This window comes from Neopsephotus bourkii, unplaced genomic scaffold (assembly GCF_033783945.1).
Source record: "Neopsephotus bourkii isolate Nb327-2 ecotype Australia unplaced genomic scaffold, CSIRO-AGI_Nbou_v1 NB_1634, whole genome shotgun sequence".
Lineage (NCBI taxonomy): Eukaryota > Metazoa > Chordata > Aves > Psittaciformes > Psittacidae > Neopsephotus > Neopsephotus bourkii.
This window is the reverse complement of record NW_026902109.1, coordinates 3,600,173-3,621,510: the sequence shown is the minus strand read 5'-3', so window position 1 is coordinate 3,621,510 and position 21,338 is coordinate 3,600,173. Positions and strand designations below refer to the sequence as shown.

General features: G+C 48.7%; 1 protein-coding gene across 13 annotated transcripts in view; it reads right to left on the bottom strand.

Moving 5' to 3' along the window:
• CDH23 (cadherin related 23) overlaps positions 1–20,825 on the bottom strand; it is a 208,161-nt gene extending 187,336 nt beyond the window's left edge. For 2 of the 13 annotated variants that reach the window (XR_009728524.1, XM_061373918.1), the window contains exons 1-3: positions 20,591–20,816; positions 9,497–9,568; positions 5,149–5,226 (exon numbers count right to left, since the gene is read on the bottom strand). Coding sequence is in view for 10 of the 13 variants with exons in the window: in XM_061373918.1 (XP_061229902.1) it covers positions 5,149–5,226; positions 9,497–9,563 (145 nt within the window). In the remaining 3 variants the exon portion in view is untranslated. Of the gene's footprint in view, positions 1–5,148; positions 5,227–9,496; positions 9,569–20,590 lie in introns of all 13 variants that reach the window. The other 11 variants (XR_009728526.1, XR_009728525.1, XM_061373922.1 and 8 more) reach the window with 10 other exon arrangements.
• Between the last annotated feature and the right edge of the window lie 513 nt (positions 20,826–21,338).

Genomic DNA, 21,338 nt, shown 5'->3' with positions numbered 1-21,338 from the left:
AAGGAAAAGAATACCACGGCTGCACTGCACTCCTACCTGACAATCCCCCCCTCCAAAGCTGTCCCCAGCAGATGGCCCACAAGCTTCATGAGTAGATATCTGGCCCAGACAGCTCAGAAACAGTTTTATCAGTCCAGAAATATGAAGAGATCACAGAGCCAGCACTATTTGTGTCCTTCCAGTGATGCATTAGGCAAGTGCCATTCCGGAGGAGCCCAGCCACAGCAGTGGCCAGCAGATGCCTACATCTGTGGGATCAAACAAGCAGGCAGGGTTCAGCTGAGGCAGCCCCTGCTCAATCACACAAAGATAACCATATCTTCAGCAGCAGCTTGAATGGCCCTGCACCCCCAGGGACCTTACCCGGGTGCCAAAGCATCTGGCTGCCCAGGACCAGAGCACTGCAGTGAAAGGCTGTGGGGGAAGAGATGACTGCTTTGGAAGCTAGAGATACAGCATGCAAAGGATGGCAGCCTTCCCTGCCTAGAGAAGAAAAGCCCTCTAGCCTTCTCATCGCCTAGGATAGAAAATCAAGCCATCCACAAATATCAGAGGGACATGCTGCCTCAGAACCATGTGCAGTTACCAGTGAGCACCCTGCCACTGCCTGCTAAATACCAAGCTCCTCTTCCAGTCTTCTTGCAAAATAACATTCTGCCCCAGGAGGCCCTGAAAAGCAAGAGGTGACACACACCAACCTGATTACTTTAATCACTACCAGCCAACAAAAAAACCACACTCCAGTGGTTCTCCACTATCCCCAGCCCCTCTTAGGATGCAACAACTTGGGGGCATAGTAAGAGCCACAACTCCATGGGAAATGTCCACTACAGCTCATTTTGGTGACATATGTCCCAAATAGTAAGGTTTAGCTCTGCCCCTCGAAACTTGCTAGAGAAATATCCATATGTTTCAAAGCCCATTTGGCTGGTGTGGGTTTCCCTGGTGGAGAGGCACGGGGTGACATCAGCTTTCATCCCAAATTCTTTGTGCCACCTTCTACAAGTGAAGAAGAAGGTCTGCTTAATATAGCTTGCTCTGGAATGGCTCCAGCTTGCCCTGGGAAAGTGTAATCCAAGTTCCCCACTGCAGAAAGTCAAACCACACCATCAGAAATTTGTCGGACAGCAAAGCTCTCCTATTCAGTGCCAAGAGCCAGACGGCAATACTCAAACATCCAACAGCACAGCCAAGTGCCCAAGCAAGACTATTTCCATATGTGTGCTTTCCGACAGAATTTGTGACTCTGTCAATGCCACCAAGAGACTTGGGCGTCTCCAGCAATCACCCTCTCTTCTACTGCATTTAACCAAAATTCCTGCAACAGCATTTGGAAGTCATCGTCTGCAAGTCCCCAAATAGGCTTCTTTGTAAGCTCACAGAGGCATGCCCCCTCCCTGACCCCTGTTTCTGAAGCATGAGCTACTTACCGTGCATTTACCAGCTCAGCAAAAGCTACATATAACAAAAAAGGGGCAGAAGAACCCCATGAAATTTGTCAGTCATCCACCTTGCTTTCTGAGCACAGTGAACCCAAAGAATGGAGAGCACAGCCCATGCCTCCTGCGACAGGCATAATGCTGAAGAGAAAGAACAAGGGGGCTTTCAGCAGAAAACACAGCCCTATACATTGCACACATGCTTTTATGATTTCAACCTACCCTCTGCCCCCTGTCATGTGCATGTCCTCACCTCCTTGCAGGCACCGAGCTCGGTATCCCCCTGTCCACCCATCCCTCCACATCACAGTGGCACTGGTCTGCTGAGTCAGGGAGCACACAAGGCCTATAAGCCCAAAACCCCTGCACCCAGCCACGCTCTGAGTGCTGAGCCAGCATCACTTGGGTATCACTCATCAGCAGCCCTGACCACAGGACTTGCTGAGCTAGAGGTTCTCCTTAGCCCTACACTGTCATGGGTTAACAATCAGGAGAAGATGCTGAGGCAGCCAACTTCGGGGGAGCCAGGGCATCCCACCAGGCAATGAAGGTGTCATCCTGGTTCTGCTCACAGGAGAGCATCATAGCAAGCTGGTGAGGCAGAGAGCCGAGAGCCTCAGCTGCACGCTCTCCTGCCCAGAAATAACTAGAGGAATCAAATAGCAGGCAGCCTTGGCAGGAGCCCTTGGGGAACCCAGCCTCACCACCTGCCAGGTGCCTCCCAGGCACCTTTCCCAGCTTCACCAGCATCTTCTCACACTCACATTGCCCAGGGAGCTGTCAAGCTTTGCAACTACATCCTGGTGGGTTTCCCCTCCAGATTTAATCCCCTCCTGTAGTTTCAAGTGGGGCATGCATGACCAAGACCCAGTGGTTAGAATGGAAGCATTGTCCCCAGACCACACAAGTAGCCATGCCCCTGACATGCAATAGCAAAGCCAAGTGCATGTTATCAGCTCTGGGGCAATGATTAAAGCATTTCCCACTCTTTAAAGACAACGTTATTCCAGTGATGCTATGACTTATCACTAGGATGAAGGGAAAGTAGAATTGCACTCGTCTAAATGGCCTCTTTTGTCATGCATTTTGCAAGGCATTGAGGCATGAAAACTTTCAGAGAAAGTGGGTGAATCCAAGCTAGGTGGTTATCAGGCTAGTTACAGACCCGACATGATGGATTATCTTCATTTTCCCATTCCTGTCCTGCATACAGCAAATCCATTTGCTGGGCAATTAGACTCCAGTCATTACATTATGCTAAAAAGACATTCCTTTTGCAGCACAGGAAACCCAAATCAAGACAAACCCAGAGCACTGCCTGCCCATTCCCACCTGCAGCAATGCCACCTCCCCAGCACACCAGTGAGCATCACGCTTTGCCAGAGATCTCCAGCAATTCGCCAGGTATCAGTATCTGTGCCACTCTCCCTTACCCCTAGCCCTCAAAGGTTTGGGATTAAATGAAATGGCCCTTGGAATGATTTTGCTAAAGGCAGTGAGCAGCACAATAAAGACAGACAGACCTTCTCCTGCAAACTCTTTTTATAAGGGCTGTTAACCAGCCAGTACTCCCGCTTTCGGAGTAAAACACACAGTGATCTAGCTACTGTCAGCTGATATGGGCTCTGCAGGTTCCCCATCTCTCTCATGCCACCGCAGCCCAAGCAGTCATTACCCCTCCTCCTCTTCTCCAAGCATCTCCTGCTTCTCCTGCAATTTCTTTCAGAGCCCCTTCAATCGCTTCTGCCTTCCTCGAGCTCACGTCTCCTATTCCCTTTGTGTGTGTGCACGTGTGTGTGCGTGTTTCCATTACTTCTGGGCGAAATAACTGACTAGAGGGTCAGTCCACCTGAAAATTGCTCTCCCCAGACCTAAATGAAACAGATGGGCATTGATGATGTTTTGGGAGAAATTAATCTGCCTGGACCAGCGGCAGCGCCAGCAGCTCCCTTGGCCCAATCTCGCCTAATGAATACTGAACTCTCTGTCTTAATGGCTGCTGACAAGACTAATTTACTCTTGTAAGTGATTAGAGGGGGAATGATCTCTTAATTGTTGCTTAAGATTCCTTTCAACATGGCAGGCAGCAAGCAGGGACTGCTGGCTTTGGTGCTAGGTGAGGCTGCCCCCCGGGATGCCTTAGTGAGGGGAGGACAGGGCTGCAAAGGGGTGTTCACTCAATGCCACGGTGATGGACACTTCTATGAGATCTCCAAAAAGGAGATGCTGGGGTTTTTTTCCCCCTAGGAAAGAGGCATCACGTGCTGTTCTGCTACTTACACCTCAGTCAGAATATATGAAAGGTGTTCCCAGATTATGCTTTAAAAAAAAACATAAATAAAAATAAGCCTAACTCAGAAAGCATCTACCAACAGCAGAAAACACAGAAACACTGTTTTCCAACATTTTCAAGGCTGACATTTCCCTCTGGCACATTTGGAAACAAAATCCCAGGGTGCCAATATTCTTAAGAGTGAATTTCATTTCTGTACAGTGTAATACGAAGTTAAAAAAAAAATAAATTCAACCCCCAAAGTAATTCCAAGAACAATTTTACTCGCACAATATCTCACTGGAAAGCAGACTGCCAGAAATCTTCCCCCATTTTCTGTCAAAATAGGAGTTCAGTCCAATTCCCATAAGGTATTTCAAGCTGAAGTACTTTGAGAACCACGTACTCAATGAGGAAACATTTCCATTAAGCTGCTCCCAACCAGCTCTCACTCCTGCTCTTGCACAGCTGCTTCCTTCCCTGGGACTTGTCTGGGACACATCCAGCACTAAGTGTGTTTGCAGGGATACTGGCAAGTGAGGGGCAGGGAGCGTACTGAGAACAAAGCAAAGAAACCAGGTGTGAAGTAACCTGTAAGGAAGGGGGGGGGCTCTGAAACACCATGAAAAATAACGTGGATGGAAGCCATGGGGGATGGAATTACAAAAAAATTACAGTGAGGTCAGGTCCTTCCTTTCCTTACAGGGTCTGCAGTTTGCCTTCTGCCATGAGTAAACGCACCCGAGCGACAGCGTTCAGTCTCACTGCACTTTGCAAATAAACCTGAACATCACGAAGGCAGAACTCCCCAGGCAGACTGCTGCAGCTCCAGCAAGTCTTCTCTTGGGGATGCATCTTCACGCAGAGCTCAGCTACCACCCAGGAGCTTCCACACCATCCATCTGAAACTCACCAGCAAGACTCCACATCCTGCCTACTTGCTCAGACATCACAGGCTTTAAAAGGTGCAGCTGAGGGGTCCCCAAAGAAGAGATAGCTGGAAGCTCTGACTGAGCTAATCAATCACTGGAGGAAACCTCTCCAGAGTCCTCAACCTTTGAAAGCTCCAGTGCCGACTTTGGTAAGGCAAGAGCCCTTTTTAAAGGAGGTTGCTGTTCAGGCTGCATAGTTGAAAGAGGCATAGATGCAAGAAAGGGCCACCGAAGCCTCCTTCCCAGCCACCCTCCGCTCCCAATCGATTCCTCCCACATTAAAAGCCAGTCACAAGCCCTGATTGAAGACCACAAGTTTAATGGACTGAGAGCCTGGAAAGAAGCCGAGAATGACCGGGTCGATTTCTGCATTTACTAAAAACCGATCCCTAGCTAAATAAAGTAATGTACATCTGTCAATCAAAAGAAAAGCATTTCTTTAAAGTTCTTCCATCAGAGGGTTGGCAGCAGCAGACCCCCCTTTCCATTGGCACACCCCACTTACCCACAGGAGTATCCTCATTGATCAGCAGGTAGGTGTCAAAGAAGTAGTTTATGAAGTACGGCAGCCGATTGCCCCAACCTGGGAAGAGGACAAAAGCAAGGCGTTATTTCCCTGCCATGTCATGCACAGGCCAGCATGGCTGGGAGAGGCTCAGTGCACAGAGAGATATACATGTCACTTGGCATCATGATGGCGAGGAGTAGCTGTGAGATGAGGGCTAAGAGGACAGAAACCACCGTGTGGTCCCCTGTGGAAGCTGGCTGGGGAGCCACTTCCCTCTGCCAGCCTTTGTGTTTTTAGTATTTCTTTTGCAGGGTGGAAGTAGAGGGGAAGTGGGAAGCAAACAGCTTGGGGACCAGGAACATCAATTATTGTTTTAGAGCATGATTAATACCTTTGCTTCATTCCCACGGTTGAGAGCCTTTCGCCTTGTCAGCCATCCCTGCAAAACCCAGTGTGCCTCTCATCACCCAATCACCTTTCCCTCTAATTGCCTCCTTTCACCTTTAATAACCAGGCTCACTTCTTTCTACTTCCTCTTTTACAGAGCTGGAAGCTCATGAGCCTGCCCCCGGACCGCAGCACCCTCCACCTCAGCCTCATTAGGTAACAGAGTTAAGTGCAGAGCACGTAGGAGAATGACAACTGCAGCCTGAACAGGGGAAAAAAGTCAACCAGGAAAGATTTACCATTAGAAGGATGTAGGAAAAAGAGTGGTGGGAGAGAGACAAAACGATTTTCCAAAAAGGTTTGGTGCTGAGCAGGCTGTGCCCGAAGAATTTGTTTTCCTTGATACACAGCCAGAGCTGGCCAAGCCTGCAGGCTTTAAGAAATGCATTTCAGCTGCTAGGCACCAAAACCAGGGCCATGCATGGGGAAGCAGAGGTTTAAACTGGTCCAGCCAAAACAGCTCATGCCCACTGATGGGGAGTCCCAGGAGGGGAAGAGGGAGGATCAGGGTCCCAAGCACAGCCCATGGCAAAGAGACTGGCTGGAAGCAATGGGGCAGCACTTCCCCGCTGTAACCGCCTTTGGTGTGAGCAGAGCCAAAACCCCAAATCATGCAAGTATAAAAACAATTGCCAGCAGAGCGGCAGGGTGACACTCTCTCACAAACCCCCACCACAGCAGTAGCAAATCCATCCAGGCTCTTATCAGCACCCCGGTTATAGAGGAACACCTCCACCCTTACCCCAGCTGTGCTACAACCAGGAAGGCACCACTTGAGGCAAAGGCACAGCAACCCCCAGATGAGATCAGCTGTCTAGGTTTCCCTGCTGATGACACTACAGTTTGCCACCACCCTCCTGCCCTGCTCTTCAGCATCCCACCTTAAGAAACAAGAACCAGACCAAGTTTCAGAACCCTTTTTGCCTGCCCAAGGTCCCAATGGAAGAACATGTTTCTGACACCTGTTGAGCACAGGTCCCAGCTTTGCTCCCTCACAAACCTGCTCAGCACTCACAGGAAACACCCTTGGGGTAACATGGGCACAGGATAGGGGAGCAGCCTGGGGTCCTCCCAGGCTCCTTCTGTAATAAGACAGGTATTTTCATCACTGCCCTCTTCCCCAAGGCACCAGGTCTGTTAAACGCCCTGAGAAGTGAGAAAGCACTAGAGGCAGTGCTCTTCCAAAGGCACATTTAAATCTCAGCCTCTGGAGTTAAGTACCTGGAAAGAAAATGAGAAGGACCCCAACAAAATGGGTTATTTAGAGCTAATGGCATCTCTGGAGGCTTTGAAGCACACTCATAGCTGGCTGCCGTGCCAGGTCCAGCAGGCTTTGAAGGGGGCAGATGAAGCTAAAACACACCAACCAGCTTTACTGCAGGGAACTCAATTCTGCAAACCCCTCTATTTCAAAATACTTTTGTTAGTATTACCAGTATACTAAAAATCAGTTGCAACTTCCAAATCCAGCAGCTGCATCAGGTGCTGGGAGGCATTCAAACTACCAGTCTGAGAGCACAAAGAAACTATGTGTTAAGGGAGGAGGGCGACTGGCACCTGAGAGCTGGGGAAAGCTGAACAAGGGTCTAGAGGCAGAACTCTGCTTTGGGCTACAAATCTCAGGATAAAGACCAAAGCTGGCACCCCACTGCAAGACTGTCAACATTCAGAAGGGCAGTGCACATTGGGAGGAGATGGAGGGAAAGCATCTGAATGATACAAAAATGTGGGTCAAAAGATACAAGCTATGGCAAATGGAAACCATCCCCTTAAAACCATCATTTCCACCATACGCTACACTCCTTCTTCACATGCTACCAACAGGCTCTGAGGGATCATGATCAATGGCGTTTCAATGTGCTGGGTGATCTTCTTCCACATTATCCCTGTAAAACCTCTACCCACTTTGCCCTTCAGAGTCAGTATTCGCATCCTTGACCACTGCTCATCCAACAGCATGGTAGTCATGGACCCTTTTTTCTGGTTAGCATCCCTCAGTCCCTTCTAGCTAAGAGATTATGAAGGTATTTGCTCATCTCCAGTGACTGCAGTACCTGGGTAGAAGCAGGCAGACTCCACTGCCCTGCCAGAGCTAAATAAACCCTCTTCCAAATGCAACAAGCCCACTTAGCCTGCATTGCTACATTTACCCTCGCTAGTTGCTTCACAACACAGGAGCTTCACAAGCCATCTGGGAAGAGGCATTCCACCACCTGCAGTCAGTCCCCAAAGCATACGGCAGGGTGTCCACACACTTCTCCCAATTCCAGGCTCAAGCATTGTGCCAGCACTTGCTTATCAAGGCCAGGCACTCCTCAGAGAGATGACAACCAAGATACGAGCAGGGCAGGATTTAGGATACACTGCTGATCTGCAAGCTTCCAAATCCCCATTTCCCTGCACTGCTTCTCCAAGGGTTTGCAGCTTACTATCACCTACCCACTGTGTCCAGCCAGGCACTCAGAGCAGGACCATGAACACACCAGCTATGGGTGCTGTGACCAACTGCACAGGGAGAGATGAAGGAGCAAGTCCCCAGTCAGGCAAGCAAAACCCACCACCCCAGTGTACTTCAATGGGATGTACTGGACCAGTCACACAAGCAATATCCCAGGAAGACGAGTCAGTGCGCAAATTTTAGGAGGCTCAGACTGGAGTGAAGGACTTACTGGGTTGTCTTCTTATTTTTTCCACTTTCAGTGGAATGGCAGGGCAGTTAACTAGTGAGGCTATACTTGATCCAATACGACACCCAGGGAAGACTGACTGCACTTGTCAGTCACAGCTAATGTCATCCCTCGACTGCTTAATCAGGCTGCCAATCTGGGCAAGTCATCTTGAGGCTTTAGTAGGGGAAAAAACCTGCCTTTATTCCAAAGGACACAGTGCTATCAAATGGACACATGCTTGCTATTGTTTATCAGCAAGTGCCACACAAGAACACATCCTTCGGCCTCCCTCTTCCCCCACCAGCACCCAGGGGCTTTAGTTCATTCATGTAACAATCCCAATTTTCATGGGGCTTTGCTGTGCATTTACAGCGCACCCTGTGATACGCCAAAGCCCAGCGCAAGAGGCACATTTTCTACACCAGAGAGCAGTTGTCCCACAAGCTTACACCCAGCATCTGGGCTGGACCCCCCGGCCCACTGTCAGAAGCCCGTGTGCCAGGGAAAACCAGGAGCATCATGCTCACGGGGCAGAGCCCGGCAATGGGAGGAAAGCTGACCATGGAGGCTCTGCCTGCCCAGAGCCCTGCCCTTCCCTCCAGCCAGAATTAGAACAGAAGTTTTGCAGCTCAGAGAGGACTTATTTCCCATACAACATACATTAAAGCACAGTTCAAGTAATAATTTTGCTGCTGAAAGCACAGGGAGAACCCTGACAGTAATATCTCTGCTGAACAGCTAACAAGCTTCTGGTTTTCATCCTCCCTTTTTATCTGCTCCAACTAATTTCCTTTAGGTTTTACTGATACAAAATGGCCTATCAACATATCTATCTCTAGGTTTACCACCAGCTCTGACTTTGTGAACCTGGACCAACTAGCCCCACCAGTGCATCCTCCTCCTCCAAGCATCTTTCCAGTCCCACCCTGTCTCTCCCAGGAAGGACCACCTTATGCAGCATGTGTCCTTTTACCAACTGCAAGAAACGTGGCTGCATGGGAGCACAATGTGCAGGCCCCTAGGTCCACACATGACAGAGATGGGTGATCTGCTTACCCATAGCAGCCGTATCTCCCCTTGACCGCAACAATGCTGCTCTGCCTTCAGATATTCATCAGGAAACCACAAACACATAAAACAGTACCCTTGTACCTTGCAGACATGAAACCCAAGCAGGGAGAGGAGGGGAGAGAAGAGCACAGCACTGAGCAGACAGTAAGATGACTTACCCAGAGAGACCAGCTCCAGGAAGAAGAGGAGAAGCAGAACATTGCTGGCAGCAGGGTGACGCTTCATGGCTCCTGACAAAGAAGACAGACAGTGTCAAGTCCAGTGCTTTATGGATATTACCTTGTCTCCCCAGAGCAGACTTGGGGATGTAGTCCTGCCCCAGCTTGCATCTTAGTGCCCCTGCACCACAAGAGGACACTCAGGACATCAACATTTTGTCAACGCTTGCCTTTTAAAAGGGCGTTTCACCGAGAAGTGCTGCCACAACCACTTTCCTTGGTTCATGCAGCTCAAACCACCCTCTTGGCAAGTGCCAAATGGAAACCAGGATTAACCTGGCGTAGGTGATATGCTTTTTTATTTTCCACTTTCTAAAGCATATTTGCTCATCTTATGATGGGATAAGCCACAGTGGCCCTTTCAGTCAGGACTGGAGCAGAAGCAGTCCCAGCTGAGACAAGCAGCTCAAGCACCAGGTGAGGTGTTGTGGGCAGCAAAGAGCTGCTGCAACCCAGGAGCAAAACAGCAGTGAGCCATCAGCACTGGGATTTAAGATGTTTTGGCAGGGCTGCATGGGAAGCTTGACCCAGAATCACTGAAGAGGCACCAGGATTTCAGAGTACAAAGCAGAGCCCCTCAAACCTCTCAAACCACCCAGGCAGCTGCAAAACAGGCACTGGAAGCAGACAGGCTTGCAAATGTGCCTGCATCCCACTCTGCCTCTCAAATTTCCCTGGCTTCATATTCAGCACAGTACATGACTCCTCACAGCGAGGCAGCAGAACAAAACAGTAACAGAGAGCTGCTTAGCACGGCTACATCCTCGCATGGTTTTCAGACCATTAAATGCAAAGCTCTTCCAGAATCAGTCTCACAAAACCTCAAAGTCACGCTTTATGAGGAAATTAATGCATGTGATATTTTAAAACACTCCACCCCAGAGGCAAGTATAAATCATGTATGTTACACACAGTACATAGGCACAACAGAAACCCCCAGGCAGCTCACACGGAGTCTGAGGCAGACAGCACATCTAAGTGACCTGCCTCTGAAGCTCTCCATATTTCTGCAGGTGCTGTGAAAGGTGTGGGGCACAGGAACATTTTCCTACCAGCTCAGCACATTCCATGCAGCAGCAGACCCAGGGACACAAAAGGCAGGGAGCATACGTGACAGGCAGTCTTTTGGACAGCAAACACCGAGATGAACCCGTAGCTGAATGCATAAGCAGCTCCCACTTGAGATCAAAAGCTGACCTGAGCCATGAGAGCTGAAATGAGTAATAAATCACATCTTCCATCCACCAGCCTAAGCACAGACTTGTTACACTTGTGACTGGTCACATACACAGCAAGTTTTGGTTCACCCAGAACTCTCAGCACTTGGAGAACAGCTCACTAAAGCAACAGGCCTAAATAAGCTGCTGTGATATGTGTGATTCCCACCTGGGGAGCACTCAGACAGTTCATTCATAAGCCAAGGTTGCCACCTTCACCCACCATCACTCTCCATTAACCCCAAAAGCAGCAGCTCAGCCCTTTACAGTGTCCTGCTCTATACCCACTAGAGGCAATGACAGTGCACAGAGTTACACTAAAGCTGGCACTGTGCCGGGCACAGGCTGCAGCTCTGACTCCAGGTAAGGGTGAAGGGGTCTATATCCCACTGCCACCCTAAGATATGCATGGGCACCCCGTGGGGTGCTCCTTACATCTGCAGGAATCCTGCATCCCAGCAGGAATGAGTGGATGCTCCTAAAGTTGCTTCAAAGCAATAGCTGCACACATTTTTACTGATAGGTGTATCAGAGAAGTCAGTTAATAACAACTCTGTCACCATATAAAGAGCCCTGAATTCTAATTTCTTCAGCTATTTTGCCACAGGAGAGTCTCTGGGAGGAAAAGGTCTGCACCTAGGCCAGAAAAATGGTGCTGTGGTCTTTTTTGTGCATCTTCAGGAAATCCATCACAAGCCCAAGAAGACCTTTGGGATCAGCGCTGCTTAACTTTAAGGTGTACCATGCCAATCTCCCCAGAAAACACAGACAGGGCAGGAGAGTTCAATCCTCCACCTCCCAACAGGTTTCTGACTTTTGAGCATTCAGTATCAGCAGAGCATCCAAAACCCCAGTTTCTAAGCTAAAATCACCTCTTCCCCAGGAGCCAGGGGTCCTATGAGGCCCTTTAAATCTTTAGATTTTCCCAAAAGCAGAGCAGACTCTTCCAATGACAAAACCCACCAAACCTCACCGTTTTCCTCTGCTTTAACTGGTTTTGGGGAGGGAAAAAAAATTTCAGACATAGACAACACCACTGTTCCAAGCTCCTGCATCCCCTCAGGCCAGCATCAAGCCCAGGGTGCAGAGCCAAAGCTCACTGTGCTGCGGCCAGAATGGATATGATGGCGATGAGCAAGGCAGCCCAAGCCTGAGCTCTTCCCCTGTCTTCTGCTGTGCCAAAATGCCGCTGAGGAAAATGCTAACTTTCTTCTAAACCAGCACCACTATCAGCCCAAGTGAGCGGAAACATTATTTTCCAGCTTCACAGACCATGTTTAAAAAGCAACAGGGCAGTGGGAAAACAATTTCCATGATGTAGAAATAAAGGCAGTTGACAGATCCCCTTTCAAGTGTCATGATAAATCTAAATATTGTATATTCCAAGTCAGTCACTTCATTATGTAAGTAATTGCCTGAAATGTCATTTTGATTTTGTCTGTCTTCATTAATATTGCAGCTCTTCACTGGTTCTCTGAGATGGTTCACTCGAATATTGAAAATTTAGGAATGGGATTGAGAAATCTCCAGGGAGAACTTAAAAATTGTGACTAAGAGCATATTAAATTGCACCTTCTGCCTCAAAGAGGCTCTTTGTAGGAAACATTCAGTGCAGTTTCCAGCATAATAATGTCTCTGGGCAAGCCATCTCAGGGAACTTAACTGTTGTCTTCTGGCTGCAAAAGCACTAATGTTAAACCAGAGATTTCCCAGTCCACTGGCAACCGCTCCCCAAGGCACGGGAAGCAGCAGACAGAACTGCATTAAATGGTGATGGATGGGAACCGGAGGAGCCTCTACTGAGGCTGAAACACTGCTTTGCAAAGAAGTCCAGGGCTTGAAAGTTTAGGAGCAAGCTCAGGTCAAGCAGAGGTTTTTCAGCCCACTTGCCCCAGCCTGTACAAGCCTGGGAGGTGGCTTTTTACCTGCTTAAGCAACATTGCTACATCCCTAAATGTGGTAAAGGTCCCACCTGTTTGGCTGCACAGACAGCATGCTCCAGTCCTTGGCACACGTTAACCCAAGTGAAGTTGGCAGCAAGGTTCCAAGAGCTCTCTAGCCTATCACCTCTGCAAAACATTGGAGTAGAGATGCTTGCTTCTTGAGCCCAGGCCACATACTGCTCTTGGGGTGCTTAAGCATTGGCTTCCGGGCTTTGCACCTGTATTGGTTATTTTTAAATGCACTATTGGGGCACTTGTATATGAGAATGGCTTGCATGCATACAAAATACAATTGCCTCCATCAGAGCAGCGGCAGTGGGTTCTCTGGTGGCTGTCTTGCTGGCTCTCACATTTGAGCTGCTGCTGGCATCTTTAATCGCTCTGCAAACCCCTCTCCCCTCTCCCCCACCTGGTCTTCCCCTCCCCAAACAGCACCGCAACACTTGTGCCTCAGAATTTACAGTGCCAGCCTCTGTTTGCTCTGAGCTGTTCCAGGAGCATAAAGAAGAAATGAAAGTGTAAATCAAGGCATCTCCCAAATGGCTTCCGTGTGAGGAAACTACGCTCCTTTCCAAAAAAACCCTTTTTCAGCGATGCAGCACAAATTATGTCCCCCTAAGAGGGGAGCCCATCAACCAGAGCTGCCCACCAGCAGCATTTGCTCTTTCATAGGCAGAGTGGAAGGCCATGAGATGCTGCCAGGATCCCACCATACCTGTGGCATCCAGCCAGCAGCTGGAAGACTCCTTTCCCCCCAGCTCACCATCCGTGCCCTCTCTCCCTCCATCACATTGGCCCCCTCGGAAGAGCAGCCAGGAGGATGCTCCAACAGGGGCCATCACCAAATGTGCATCAGAGAAACCACCCCCATAATCCGCTTCAGCAAAGCACATCATGTGGCACCAACCCTCACGCCAAAACACAGCAGGCTGCAGAGGCACAGCAGCTCCCAGTTTCCCAGGCCTCTGCTCCTCAAATGGAAGCACCACTAGAAATTCACCTTTTCTTCTTATTACTGCTCCTTAGCCAGGTCTTTGCAAAAAGTAGGATTCAAAAGGAAAAAGGTAAAAGTTAATTTTTATTTCTTTTTCCTCCACATATCGGCATGAGCTATACACAAATCATAATTCCCAAAAATAACAAATTGCAGAACAGGGTAATCAGAAGTAAATTGATATTGATAAATAAGCTTTTCTTCCATGCAGTAGGTGGTTTATTTTAATCTAATGAGTTTTATATTTTCTGAGCTTTCAGATTCCATGATGAAGAGCCGTCCGCACTAGAATTACGAAGCACTTTGAAATATTGTAATTTTATGGCTCATTTTGTCAGGACTCTTGAAAATGAGATTTGTTCCCAGTGAAAAAAATTTGCCCTTTTTTTCTTCTATTCCCCGCAGTGAAGGAAAAAATTTCCTTGTTAAATAAATACAAGCCAGTGTATTTTTATGCAGAGGCGGGTGGATGGCTGCACACAGAACAGGGGCAAAGGGGCACAGATGCTGGCGGCTGCCACAACCCACCTAGGCCCTGAGACACTGCTTGCAGGAGAAAGAGTGAGAGATGCTCTCTCCCCTTTCTTCACCCCAAAAGCAAAGCTGAGGTTGGAGGCACAGGTGTTTTCTCCCCACTCATCCCATGGTATACCCACAAAGCCAATAGCAAGTCTGAGTTTCTCTGTGCTGCGCTCCCAGCTAGCACCAATCAGTGGTATTTAAACCTTTATTCTAGGAAGGAAAAAGCTAGAGCTGTTACTTGCTAACAACAAATAACACCAAGGTCTCCCACATTTTCAGCAGTTTATTCCCATTTCAAAACAAGCTTTGCTCTCCCATAGGGAACAAGTTTTAACTGCAATTTAGCATTAACACATTGCTTAACTATAAGCCTGAGACCAGAGGAAAATGTCACGTTTGAACTTCTCAGTCCATGCAGGAAAACTTTGTCTGGACTGGAAGTGAAATTGGTTTTCCAAGTCATTGCAACTGCCATAAAATAATCCTTGATAACTGCTCAGCTCTGCATTAGCAACATGCAAACCCTCCACCGTAACTGCGGCATCCCCAAGGAAAGTCATTTAGTACTACAAGTACAAGCATCCAATTCACTTCTTCGTTCATGCACTGTTAAAGTTAACACCCTGGGAGCCTCAGGAAGTTGGACCCCCATTCCCTGATGCAGCAGTCACTGCCCCCCATCCCTCCATGGCAAAGGCAGCGTCTTTCTTAGGTAAGTGGGAAAAGAAGATGGCTTGGGTTTTTGGGGGTGTTTTACTTGTTTGTTTCAGGGCTTGGGGGAGAGGGTTAGAGTGTGGCAGCACTGGCTGTAGCGAGTCTCCAGCACTGGTTGCTATGATGCCTATGGTGACTGGCAATCATTTTTCCAGCACAAAACCTCACTTAAATTGGAATGACAGCTTCTAAATTAGGAGACAGACTGGGATAGGGTATGGAGAGCAAGCCAGCAGGCTCCCAGCTCTGCTGGTTCTCAGGCTGCACCAGCACAGAACCCAGCATACAGAGGTAACGCAGCAAAGCTGCAGAGCAGGTGATGTTAACGTGGGATTAAGAGGTGGAAAAGCAGCCAACAGCAATGGAACTTAGCTTTTTGGAAAAAAAAGATAAGGGGTAAAAGGGGTGAGAATTACTACTTTAGGAGGCAGTAGAAAGCTGAAATCAGTGAAATGACATGCACAGTCTGGTCTCACAAGACAGGAACCTCTATCCAGCCTCTTTGAAATATATCAGCAATGGACAAAGTGGCAAATGTAAAGATGCCAAAGGCCTGACCCAAAGCCTGATGGTGAAGGGGAGGCCAGGTGCTTCCTTCTTGTGCCCCGCCTGGAAGAAGGAAGTCTTGCCTGCTGATCAAGGCCAGGCAGCAGTTTGGCTGGACTTCCAAGCACCACCATCAAAACAATGCAGAAGTGTCCAACATCCTCAAGCTCTGACACATTTCTGAGTGAGTCTGTAATGCTGCCATGCAGCCTGTCACTTGCATATCCTGGGACAGTCCTGTCTGCACTGCCCAGATGCACGCATGCAACTTCTGTTTGGTTCGGAATTTTTAAAGGGGGGGGGAAGAAAGAACATCTGTGAAGAGGAATTTAAAAGCATTCATCTAAATCTTGCCCACTGCATTTACCAAACAGCAAACACACTCAGCAGACATGCAGTGTATGACGATAGCTCAAGCCCCTTGGCTCATGCTGGCCCCTACAGCATGGAGCAAAGGTGGGTTCTTGGCAGGGCTGTGCACTTGGGGTGACAGGGAGGGACTGGCATGGCACCTCCCTCCTTGCCACCCTCAGATGCAGCTTTGGAAGCGAACATCACCTTTTCGCATCAGCAGGAGGAAGCACGTTATAAACTTCACTTTAAGAAGTACACCTGTAACAGTGTGAACACTGCAATAAAACAACTTCAAGAGTAACCCATCAGCCACACAACCAGGAGCTCTTGGCAATCAGTAACCAAACTACATCACAAAGCCCTGCCAGAGGAGATGGGTTAAATAACTTCATCTTCCTTGACAAACATTCATCACAGCAGGCGCCACTCCAAGCCCCATCAGCACAGGGCCCTAGGTACATAGGATCTCATCCTGTCTCTATGCCTCCAGCTACTCCCAAGCTCCAGGTTGGATGTTCACATCACTGAAAAGAAGCAACAAGGCTATTTATTCAGTCCTCTCATAACTCAAACTGCAGGCTGGAAAGGTAGATCTTAAAAAGAGAGAGAAATGGGGGGGCTTGGGGTGGGAGAGAAGACTCAAAACACATCCCAAGCAAAAAAAAAATCATGCTCACGCTGAGCGCCCTGAGCTGCAAAAGCTCTCAGGCCATTTCTTGCTTCATCCAAATCAAGAGAAAGTGTCCTTGCTGCTTTCGCACAAAGCTCACTTAACTTTTAGCAAGAGGCACTTTGCTGCAACAGACCTTTTCAAGGCCCACTGGCTGTTCGAGCTAATAAAAGCGAGGCTATGCCTGATGGAGTAACACCATGGGCACGCTGTGGCTAATCACTCATGAGCTGAAATTTTAGGAGCAGGGGGGAAACAAAGTGGAAGAGACAGCAGAGGGAAAGAAAGATGGGGCTACTTAGGAGGAGCACCTACCCCCCCCCCCAAAATCACTTGATCCCAAACAGCAACCCCTGAGAGCAGTGTGTCAAATTGTATAAGAAAGGCTACCAGCAAAGATGAAGTTATTTGGATTAATGACAGTAGTTCATTACTCATGACAGGCTTGTTCATGCAATCCCTCCTAGGACCCCAGCTGTGGCTGAGCACCCTCTAAGGTGTCTAGACCCTCTCCTACATGCTCTTTTCAAAGCTGCATCAGGCTGGGCACCAGCATATCCCCCTATTCCATCAGGATTTTGATCCCAGTCAATTTCTCTTCATAGTACTCCAAAAGAATGACATCTTTCTCCTCTGGAAAGCAGCTGTGACATGAAATGCACACAACAGTGCAAAACAACTCAGGCTAAGGACAGAAGAAAGCCCCAGTGCAACATTGGCTCTGGCAGAGGCTGGGAAGGGAACACTACAGCCCCTACCACTAGCCAGATCAGAGCTTCCATTGAAAGACACATCCAGCAAGGTCCTTAGCCCTGGGGCATGGATTTAAGTAGATGCTTCTTCTAGGCTGTCTAGCAGAGAGATGGCATGTGCCTGGGATTGCCCCTCTGATCATTTATGGAGCACACTATAGTCAGCAAGCACCCACCGTAGCCATGTGCCAACATCTTCACAGACTGAAAGCCACCAGGCTCCATAACCAAAGATTTCCTACTCTCATTGATCAAAGCTTCGAACTCAGGATGCTGCATCTCACAGCACATGCATACACGTTATTCTAGCCCCTGCTATAGTGTCCTGGTCATTACCCAACTACAGGTAAGATCCAGGACATCTGCAAGATTTGGGAAAGTCTTAACTGCTGGGATTCCACATTTCAGCTACAGAACCTGCATGCTGAAATAGGGTCCAACAGCAACTCAAGCATGAAGGCATGAGTTTCCACATTTGTAGGTTTTGGGCCATAAAAACCTCAAAGTAACCCTCATCCTCCTGTAACATTATTAAAAGTCTTATTGGAGGAAGCAAGACATTGTAGTGGGAAAACATACAGACGTTTGCGTTTGGGATGTAGTTTGAACTATTTATGCTCAGAAGCAAACCTTCAACTAAGCTAGCCAGGCAGTTGCCACCTTAATGGGATTTTTACACCCTAAGAAGACATTGTACACTGTAATGAGAGGCCACAGGCCAGCCCCTCATCAAGCCAACCCATATCCTAAAGCTTCTTAAATTTAAAAATAATCCATTCTCAAGACCATCTGCATAGAACATCTGAGAAACTTCATAAATCAAATCCTTTTTAAGATGTCCTCAACACTCCTGGGGTGTGCTCCAAAGAGGATTGCAGTGCCTTTTTTCTTTGCATACCTCCATCAAGTCAGCAGAGAATCTACCATACCATGGACATTATTCTGGGTATTATTGCATCTGAGCAGAAAACATTTCTGATGCTACCTCTCTGCTCTATTCAGGAGATGCCTCTGGAAGGGACATGCAGCCTCTTTGCACATGGGCTGGATACCGTTCCCAAACCCAGCTACAGCAAATAGCTGTGTTGCGCAGCTCCTACCTCTTGCAAACATTGTGTCTTCACTTATCAGTGGGAAAAAAAAAGAAAAGAGGAGAACATCAATTTTTACAGTTTCCCATAAAGGGAGCATTTTACAACTTGGTCCTAAAACAAAACATTGTATTTTCATATCACAGTCTTGACTTGGTGCTACAAAACCTGCAGTTTGCCTTCTGAAAGAAAGACGGCTTTGTGCTGGGGAGGGAGGATAGTGGAAAAGGAAAGTGAAATTGTAAAAAGGTTTCATCTCCTCCTTCCCCAGGACAGGGGAAAAAGAGAGAAAATGGTAAAACTCCCTCTCTCTAAACACCCATCTGGATTTTGGCAAATGCAAGTTTCCCATGGGAATACCTTATCTTCCTTCCTCCCACACCCCCCCTCAAAAAAAAAAAAAAAAAAAAAAAACCAAAACAAACAAAAAAACCCAAAACACCAGCTCTATCCCATAGTGCCATCATGCACCAAGGCATCCGAGGCTGCCACAGCATGTGCTAGGAAGACCCCAGGAAGGAGCCAGGTTTGTTGCATGCATCCTCACCACAGCAGGCACCAGGAAGCGGCAGCTCTACCAGCCCTCCTGACCCCCCTCGACAACTGTCATGGCCAGGAAATCTGCCACCAGACAGGGCTTTTCACCCAGCACAGAGGAAAAACCCAACCAAACAACAACAGGAACACACGCACCAGAATAGAAAACTTCCTATTTCAGCATCACTCCCCTCAGAAAACACTGGTGGATAAGAGAGGAAAGACAGCTTGGGGAAACAACAGTGGCTGGGAAGAGGATGCTGGCTGCACCCCTGGACATCGTTAGCACAGGTCTGGTTTTGGGTTTGCCTTTCCCATGCAAGATACCTGTGGGAGAGTCCTGGGCTGCATCCTTATCCCAGCCAGCTCCATTAGTCACCCGTGGACAATCGACACATCATCCCATCCTCCACATCCTTTTATGTGGTCAAATAAGCTATCCCCAGCTCTGCTTTCCCTGCTAGCCTTTTTTGTTAATTATTATTTTTTAATGAACTGTTGCCTTTTCTATCAACAGCCTTATTAGTTTCTTTTTTCTTCTTCATTAGGTACTTACTACCGACAGGACAGATTTTGTATTTTCCCGATTAATTGCCAGTAATGAAACCCCACACGTGTATTTCTAATTGCAAGGAGCATGGGCTATTATTTACCTTCACATAGCATCCAAATAATAGTGGATCAGAACAAAGGGACTGGTGCTGGGTAGATCAAACCAGAGGGGAAAAGCTGTCCCTGCCACAAAGAGCTTGCAGCCAAGACACACCTAACAAACCTCAAACTCTGCGAGTTAAAAGGATGGCTAATGCAGTTTGGCTGGCTGGCTTTAATGGGGACCAGAAGCTTGAAGTTTGAGCATTTTCTTTAAATAAAGGCTCCGGCAACGACTCCAGGCAGTTCAAAGCTAAAGATGTTCGGCTAATGCCGAGTTGGACATGTGTGGGGGTCGGTATTTGAAGTGATCAGGAAAGCATTTATTTAAAGAAAAGAGGATTCCAGGTTTTGTGAGATACTAAGGAAAAGAGGAGCGAGCAAAGAAATGCGTGTGAATTCTGGAAGTGCTTTCTCGAGAAATAAATGGAAACCGTTCAGAACAAGTGTGCCGCTTTGAAAAGCCGTTTTCCCATTTAATATGTTTTTGAGGGGATTAAGCTCCCCAACCTCCTTCTCTGCCACGCAGTCCCGCCTGGCCGGGGCCGGACCCGGACCCGGACCCGCATCCCTCTTCCCGCGCATCCGGAGAAGTTCAGCCGTGGCTCACCCGAGAAAACTTTGCAGCTTCTCAACGCCTCCTCCTTCCAGTCCTAACTCAGGATTAGAGCCGAGGGATGGGAAGGCGGGGGACAGCGCTTGCTCTTTCTGGGGCAGGACAGCAAGCACTAACACACAGTATTATTTTTATGTTTGCTAAAGGGGAGAAAGGTTGGGCTTCCCGTCTCCTGCCATTGAAACCACGGGTCTGAACGACACCCACCCCCCCAAAAAATAATCGTAAAAATAACAATAACAACGATGCCAGCGCTCACCCCAAAGTTGTCCCCTCGGTGGAAGCAAATAAAGGAGCTTTGGGAAGGAGGGCTGCGAGTAAAGCCGCCCCTCGGGGAAGGGGGAAAGATGCCAGCGGCTCCGCGCATTCTCCACGCAACCCCCCTAAAGAAATAAACGCGGAACAAGGGAAACTCGCGGGGCATTACCTGTGGCGGCGGTCTCGGTGCCCGGTGTCAGCGGCGGTCCCTCATGCCCCCCCGTGGCTGCCGGCCCCCGCCGCCCTGCCAGCCGAGTGAGCCGCCGCGGGAGGAGGAGGAAGGGGTGGGGAAGGAGCCCGAGCGGCGGCTGACGCGGGCGGCGCAGCGCCCCTTACCCAGGTAACGGGTATTTCAGCACCGGCTCCGCCGAGCGCCCCCGGGGACTCCCGGTGCGGCAGCCGGTCCCCAGCTCCCGGGGTCACTCCCAGGGCTGGTGGGGGTAACTCCCGAGGCAGCGCTCGGTTGCCTCTTCAAATACAACTTCAGCCTGAGGCAAGCACCGGCCTCATGAAGTTTAATGCAGCCACACAGGTTTTAGTGGTTTTTGTTGTTGTTATTAGTATTATCTTGATTTTTCTGACCTTTGTGCATGAGCAGCTGGCAGGCCCGGGAGCACGTAAATCATACATGAGCAGGAAAGCGATACGGGCAGCCCACTGGCCTCTGCACCGCGCTCGCAAGCATGCTAAGAGAGCCTCATAGCAGTTCTTCCTGCCTAGTGCTTCTCCCTTGGACACTCGGTTTCTACAGAGACGGCATTGCATTTGGCATGCTATAGTTGCACGTTTCCACCTTATCCTTCACATTCTTACCACCAGATCCCTCCAACTGCAAGTCCTCACAGCTTTCCTAAGCCCTGCTGGACAATGCAGGGCAAATCCTTGCCTCCAGTCCAAGCTCTCACTACAAGCTGCTT